Source organism: Haliotis cracherodii, unplaced genomic scaffold (assembly GCF_022045235.1).
Source record: "Haliotis cracherodii isolate W230 unplaced genomic scaffold, xgHalCrac1.p SCAF_5, whole genome shotgun sequence".
NCBI lineage: Eukaryota > Metazoa > Mollusca > Gastropoda > Lepetellida > Haliotidae > Haliotis > Haliotis cracherodii.
This window is the reverse complement of record NW_027266308.1, coordinates 69,027,797-69,035,804: the sequence shown is the minus strand read 5'-3', so window position 1 is coordinate 69,035,804 and position 8,008 is coordinate 69,027,797. Positions and strand designations below refer to the sequence as shown.

At 42.5% G+C, this 8,008-nt stretch overlaps 1 protein-coding gene across 2 annotated transcripts; it reads right to left on the bottom strand.

Moving 5' to 3' along the window:
- Window positions 1–7,521, bottom strand: LOC139442419 (serine/threonine-protein phosphatase 6 regulatory ankyrin repeat subunit A-like). 2 transcript variants are annotated; one of them, XM_071223231.1, is made up of 2 exons: window positions 7,419–7,521; window positions 1–4,688 (listed from the first exon to the last, which is right to left on the bottom strand). In XM_071223231.1, exons 1-2 carry the CDS (start codon window positions 7,421–7,423, stop codon window positions 2,891–2,893), a joined length of 1,803 nt encoding a protein of 600 aa, XP_071079332.1. In that variant the 5' UTR covers window positions 7,424–7,521; the 3' UTR covers window positions 1–2,890. The 2 variants fall into 2 exon arrangements, with proteins under 2 accessions (XP_071079332.1, XP_071079331.1); XM_071223230.1 differs by lacking the exon at window positions 7,419–7,521 and adding an exon at window positions 6,857–7,252.
- Between the last annotated feature and the right edge of the window lie 487 nt (window positions 7,522–8,008).

Here is an 8,008-nt window from a genome sequence, read left to right as displayed (position 1 = left end):
TTTTAATAAACTGCTTGTTTATTCTAATAATGGTATATATGTAAATATATAATATATGCGTATAATTTACATCTTAGCAACAACTGACTGAAGCACTAGATTCACAAAATAATCTCTATGACATTCAACAAAATAAACTTAAACGATAATAGCATAACAGTCTAACAACCTATACGACATGGCGCCGCAAACTCCCGACACAATACCCAGGTGTTCATTCTAAAGGGCACGGATAATTATGGCCTTTTTTTCATTAGTTGGTTTACGGATTTACTTGGTAAAAAGCTTGGGTATAGGCGGTCGAAAAAAACTCGTCATTTGTTTTGTTTTGTTAAACAAATATGATATTTACGGGGAATATAAAAAATGAAATGTTACAGGAATGTACGTTTTATAACATTTGCAAAGCCAGACACTGGTTGGGTACTGCTGTATCAATAAATAGTATTCGCGGTGGCTCAGAACTTTCACAGAAAATCGGGGGCCACTGAGCGGTCTTCTTTTGTCTCAGTTAAGGCAGGGACTTAATTTGTAATTTATTTTTCTCCTAATGTGTGTGACTTATACAAGCTTTAAACGTGGATCTATTTAGTACATTCCTGACTTCGTTTCGGTCCGTAAACCAAATAAATAAAAAATTGCAAATACGCGATAGAATTCACATCAAAGTGCTGCTGACCTGTTCCCATTACCTTACCGTCTCTTAATCATCTACACCCGCCAACCCACCCAACCACAACCTGCACTATAATCAACTGTTCGTCGTAATGCTTGTAGATCCATAGCACAATTATACCAACATATAAACACAAAATAATAATTAATGTCTGACAACCAACAGTACATTCAACATTGATTCGATTAACATTACATTTGTTTGTCGTATCAAGAGTCTATCGTGGCGAAGTGTTTTTCTCTATGTGTCATACGACAATACTGTTGGTGTAATAAGAGGAAATGTGCAACTGGATTGAATACTAACTTGCTGACAAATGAACTCTTCCTGTAGTAATACTACTACTCATCTTAGCAGGGATAACGGGACCTGGGTAGGCAAACATCTAATCTCTGACATGAACATATCTTACAGACAAAAAACAGTTATTAAATTATCTTAATAAAAATATGATAAAAGGGAGCCCGGAGACTCTTCATTTTCAGATACTGCAGTAATCTAGATTTGCCCACTAATATAGACTTGCATGGGCTTCATTAGATATATTTGTTTCAGCGTCTGTATGACAGACTAGGACTTTGACGAAGTTGAAAATGAGTCGTTTCCATTGCAATATGAGATACGGCGACATTTGAAACCAATGGCGCACATTCAGCCCCACCGACCCACCCTGTCTCTCCCTTCCAAGGGTTGAGTAGCACATTACAAGTCTCTATCTACGATGGGGGTCATGGTACAGGTCTACCAAGTCATTTCACAACAAACCAATGCTGTCGTCTTCAGTTGCATCCATAGAGTGCAGAAGAAACATATACCACCAACTTTAGATAGGGATATAAGGTCTCAGACATTTACTATTTTGGTGAAACCCACCAGCACGGGTATGGTGCTGGCAAACCTAGAAACATAATTAGGGACGAACCGGGATTTGAACCAATCATAGGTTTCTGGCGTGCTCAAGGGACGCAACTCTGCACAGCGAATCGCGGTGCCTTAGACGACTGGGCCAACCGTTCCCCCACGACGAATTACGAAATTGTAAGCGTTTTATGAAGTCACTCATTGGTACACCTGTAGCAGCTCCCCAAGGGCCTCTGAACATATACATTGAACACGTGATTCATGTGGCGCGACCATCGCATGTGAAACTTGATGAAAGATTAAATGACTGTTTTAAGGACAGTTGAGAATGTATACTGTAGAAAGACATCGTTTGGTGATTTTTTCGAAGCCCAAAAGAACTTGACTTTACCACAATAAAGGCCTGGCATTGCCATACGTCCATGTGTATAAAAGTAGTAAAACAGACTCCCGAAAGCATGAATCTCCTGGAAACAAAATGGTCCATGAAGCCTGACTACACACAACACTTATCCACGCCTATTCTAGTCAACATGTTAGGTGCATATGTAATCATAATACTGACAATTATGACTAGTTATACTTCGATTGCATTATCTGTTATCAATAATGAAGCTCCAATTAACACGTCTATACTGGCACTCAATATCAGAGTTGTGTTAGGATCACTTCCTTGACACAGGTATACTGTCGCTTCTGACTAATACAATTAACTTCACTCAAAGTATTGCACAATATCTGGAACCTGACCTTCCCGAACGATATAGCCATGCCTCTCTCAGGGAAGGTTTCTGTTGGACTGTGCTTAAGTCCAGTTTGAATGCGTGTTCTTCCGGTTTAACATGTCACATGTGACCCAGCTATTCAAACCAAGATGCCAACATGTTACAGCACCCTTGCTTCTATTAATTTAAACACTTTGATTATTTTTATTCTATCGTAAATAATACAGAATAGTGAAGGGATCGACCATTTTCCCAAGCTCTCAAATTACGTTTCACTGTCCAGAAGCTGAACCCGGTATTCTCTCCCTTGTGTTACAATTTATTGTCTTACCCCAATATGTCCAACCAGAAAAGACAAAATGGCCGTTCCTCAACATGACAAACAATATTGACACCACAACACTCCAACCATACTCTTACGACCTTCCTCTGGTTTAGTGACAGATACAACTAGGATTCCTTTACGATCAAAACTTCCATCTAACATTTTTCAAAATTGTAATTATATACTACCATTTACTTGTGACTTAAGCACATGTCCAATTGCCATGATTGGTGTCCATCGTTCTTGGATAGGTATTTACATGACAGCTACCTGGAAGCTGGCCCACACCCCGGAAGCAACCTGCTACTCCGTGAGATCGCTGAAGTCCAGGAAGTTCTTGAGAACATTAGGCAGTTTCAGCTGCCGGATCTTGTTGGTGATGATCTTCCCCTGACCCAACTCAGCTCTGATCTGCTTCCGACAAAGACAAAGCAGGGACTGTGGTGCCTGAAGCTGCTCGTGGACATTGGCGAGGAAGGTCTTGCTCATGGAAGATAACTTGTCTGACTCGGACAGGTGAGATCGAAGAACATTGGCAGCCTCCTCACAATAAGTGCTAATTAGCCAAATGATGACTTGAATTTTTTGTTTGTGCAGAGCGTGCTCTATTGCGTTGCATGGCCCACAGGAATTGCTCAGTGTGGATTTCATGTTGAACCCGCAGTTTGACCTCAGCAACAGCTTCAGGTTCTCCATGGAAGACTGGTCGACGGCGAACCACAGCGGCAAAGTTCCTGCATCGTCCTCAATGTCTGGGTCGGCTCCGTAATCTAACAACATTGACAGCAGAAGTGGGTGGTTGTAGAAGACTGCTTCGTTGAGCGCCGTCATGCCATGAAGGCCACGATAGGTGGTCTTGCATCCCGCCTGCAGCAGTAGCTGTGCGGTCGTCACTTGCTTGGTGTGTACTGAGCTGATGAGAGGCGTGATTCCATCATTGTTTTGGGCGTTGATATCAAAGCCTCTGGAGATCAGTTCTTGACAGCAATCCTCGTTGCCGCCGGCTGCTGCATAGTGCAAGAGACTGTGGCCATTGTTTGGTCTTTTGTGGAGATCAGCACCGCTGGTTATGAGATACTTCATGACCTGCACATGCCCCTTGAGAGCTGCAATGTGAACTGGCGTACATCCCAGAGAGTCTTGACTATCGATGCTTGCGCCTGCGTTCAAAAGAAGACTACAACACTTGAGTTTGCCTCGTTCAGCAGCCAGATGGAGGGCAATACGCTTGTTGTAAGCCACCATATTAACATTGCATTTCCAATCTATGAGCATACCCACTACGTCATCATGGCCGTTCATGGCGGCCATCATGAGCGGTGTGAAGCGGCGGATGTCCTGGGCATCTATCTCGGCTCCGTTCTGCAGAAGTATCCCACAGCAGACGCTGTCACCATGTTGAGCCGCGTAGTGGAGAGCAGTGGCGGCACTATGGCTCATGCGGTTCACATCACACTTGTTGGACAGAAACAACTTCAACAGCTCCACATAGCCCTTCTCGGCAGCACATATCAAGGGAGTATTGCCAAATGTATCTTCTTCCTCTAAATCAGCTTTGGCACTCACTAGAAACCTGCAGACACTCAAATGTCCATTTTCTGTTGCACAGTGTAGGGCAGTTCTCTCGTGGTAACCCCTCCGTCTGACGGAGGCGTGGAAGGCTAGCAATCGCTTCACGACTGGCAAGTGGCCATGCATAGCGGCAAGTATGAGTGGAGTGTCCTCTTGGGTATTCCTGGCATTAATATCTGCATTGGCGTTGATAAGACATTGCACACAATCAACATGGCCGTCTGCTGATGCGTTGTGTAGCGGTGTGTTTCCCAAGGGCCCACTCGGGGATGAGGCACTGCAGTGCCATTGCAGCAGGAGCTCCACGATCGGGGCTGAGCCCACCTTGGCTGCGACGGCTAGAGGCGTGAAGTGGTCAGAATCACGAACCTCAGTTGGAACCCCAAACTTTAAGATGGCAGCCACGCATCTTGGACACTCCTGGTTGATGACGCCAAAGAGCCCCTGATGCAACCCCTCTTCGCTGATGTCACTGTTGACTACGGAGGCAACCACTCGACAGTCATGTTGTTCCACATCACTGAAGACACTGCAAGAGAAGTAAAAGGTCAGACATGTTAGGTCTATTTCTAGAAAACTATTGATTCGTATTTGTTTGTTTGCATTTCAACAATCAGTTATATGACAGTCTGTAAATAAACCATTCTAGGTCAGTAGGTCAGGACAATAAAAAAATACAGATATTATGAGACACACACAACAGGTCACCGAGCATGTCTACCCAATCCAGTCGCCTCTTACAACCAGCATGGAATGTTAATTCTAACCGGGAACTACCTTGGGGGGACAAGTTTTGAAAGCATAATATTTGGGAGTGAATGAATATTTCAATTATATGTAACCTGAATTGAGTGATCCAGGTTTACATTCACCACTTTGGTGAAACCCATGGGTATGGTGTTGACAAACCTCGAAACATTATCAGGGCGAACCGGGAATTGAACCCATGGGCTTATATACGGGAAACCCACAGATGCACTTTCCTGCCTAGAATACCTATCAGCGTCATTTACAGGGTAACCAAGGGGAAACTATTTTGCCTAGAATACCACATCATCAGCATCTGCAGGGTAACCACGGGGCAACTATTCTGCCTAGAATACCACATCATCAGCATCTGCAGGGTAACCACGGGGCAACTATTCTGCCTAGAATACCACATCAGCAGCATCTGCAGGGTAACCACGGGTCAACTATTCTGCCTAGAATACCACATCAGCAGCATCTGCAGGGTAACCACGGGGCAACTATTCTGCCTGGAATACCCGCACGGTGGTGTCTGTGGGGTTCCAGCAGGGGAACTATTCGGAATACCCACGAGAATGGGTTCTATCGGTGTAGCCTTTGGGAACAATTCAACCTGGAATCCCAACATGGATGGGATTTACGGTGATACTCACAGGGGAACTACTCTGCATACGTATCCCCATGTGGGAGGCGTCTACGGGGGAAAACATGAAAGCAAACATTAAGTTAATGTAATGCTGACTATTAATCTTATTGTGCCTGGTAGGTATCCTGGCTGTATCAGTTGCAGTTGACCCATCGATTGGTTGCTGGGCCAGATGAAATAATGTGCAATGATATCACACAGCACAGTATGCATGCTGCTTGTGGTTAATGTCACAATGCTCCTTAGATGACAATTTGATGAACATTTAAAAATACATTTAGGCTCCATATCTGCATGGAGCTCATGTCCAAGAAACACCTGATGTTTCTACTATACATGCCATGACAATATTACTGTCATACACTGTCTGACGTTAATGAAAGGTGAGAATATACTGTCCACTGTACATACTCATCCTGTACAATACAAAGGGAAATAACTCCAAAACACAAAGGACCATGCTACTTACCAATAGCATCTTACTACCACACCGCTTTCGGTTATCACACACACTTGTATCTTGTAATCGTAAATGTGGGTTACCTGTTAGTCCTAACATGGATCAAAGCCAACCTAAAACACTCTAACAGGATCAATGAGGAAATAAGACAGACACATGTCTTGGCTGTCATAACTGATCTATAATACACCATATGCCGTGTTATTACTTCCACCTAACCCCGTCATATTGGACTATTTCCTTGTCATGCACTGTTTTAACTAAAAACTTTACCATTCCTTTCTGGCATTATTGTTGTGTTACCTCCCTTAATTGACCAGCTGTGCTGTATAATTATGTACTAATAGGGTCTTCCTTCAACACAGTCTGTCACTACACTGAAGATGGATGTGTAGAAAGGATGTATTTTTACATAGATTAGTGAAAAACGCCCAAACAATTTTACGAAAACTTTAAAAGTGATAAAAAACATATCAGGAATCAAATGCTACACCTGATAAATAGCATATTTCAAATACATCAATATCATCCTCAAAACACAGGTGCTTTGCATGCTGTGATTCCAGAAGCTGAACACACACCTTCCGTTAGATGATGGAAAATTCATGGGTACAAACAAAAAACCGAATTCCGAACACATGGAATAAATATATTCGTTTAAGTATGCTAGTTCGTTTTAAGAATCAGGCGCACTACTTGTTCCTCAGATTAAGATCTACCTCCTTGTTTCCTTCGTCGGAAAGATGTAGCCGTGACAGACGTCTTAAAAACAAACGCCGCGCTGATAACTTTCAACATACGTACTTACATTCAACACGAAATGTATACAGTAAATACGTCTTACCTCATATTGTTGGTAAACCTATCGAAGGAATCAATCTCCTACTAAAACATGATGTCGCATCACGCAATGCTTGCAGCACGCGACCTCATATTCTTGGAATAATGGTTCGCTAGGATGGGTACGTGGGACTATGTGGTGTAAACTGCAGAGTGGCGCAGACTGGAGTCAACGGCCCTCATCTATCCCCGGTGTAACATTGATGTAAACACGTCTAGCGCGATGCATTATTCAGGCCGCGAAATATTCCCCGCCATCCAGTGCTTGTGGATATTAAGATGCTCTAATGACAGGATACGAGGTTTATATATCAATATTTATCAGAATGTTATCAAAATGACGCGACTCAAATATCTAGTTGCCAAATTTACGCTTGCACATTCCTGAGTAGAAGTCGGTGGGAGCTGAGATGGTAAACAGGGTGATATAAATAGCATATCGTCTGGAGTAAACAACAGTGACCCAGGCCCAGATCTTGGCTCGGCCATTGCCGAAGACTATGAAAATATCATTTACTAGCTGATGTTGCAAAGTTTCGTGCATGGCGGGTGGTGTGGATACTCACCTCATGTTGACAGACAAATAGTAGATTCGTTGTCACTGCACGTACACTGCATTTCTCGTCAGGTCGTGCGTGTCGCTGTAAACACAAGCCGAATCACGGTTCCTCGTCATAATGAGATCATGTGATCAATACGATGAAAGGGACATAACTCCACGGATCTTATCGCCGTTAGAAGCATCAATGAATTTGTCGTTAATGTTCGTGGAAGTAATGAAGGTGTCAACTCGGCTTCCCCTGAATCCCGAATCCTAATTAACAAAAATCGCAAAAGCACATGTCAGAATTCACGCTACAAAGGCTGAATATCGCTCAAAGACGAAACCAATCCAATGTTATACAAGGGTGCGAAAAACTAAACTGAATGTTACACTGAAGAGCTGTCATGAGACAGCGAAAGTACTATGTTTGAAACTGATATAAAGAAGATGATGGACTAACGTGGACTTTTTTATCTTATTATATATTACATGTACACCGAGTGAACATTTACCTCATTTTTGTATGTATATATATATGTATGTATATATATATATATATATATATATATATATATATATATATATATATATATATATATATATGTATGTATA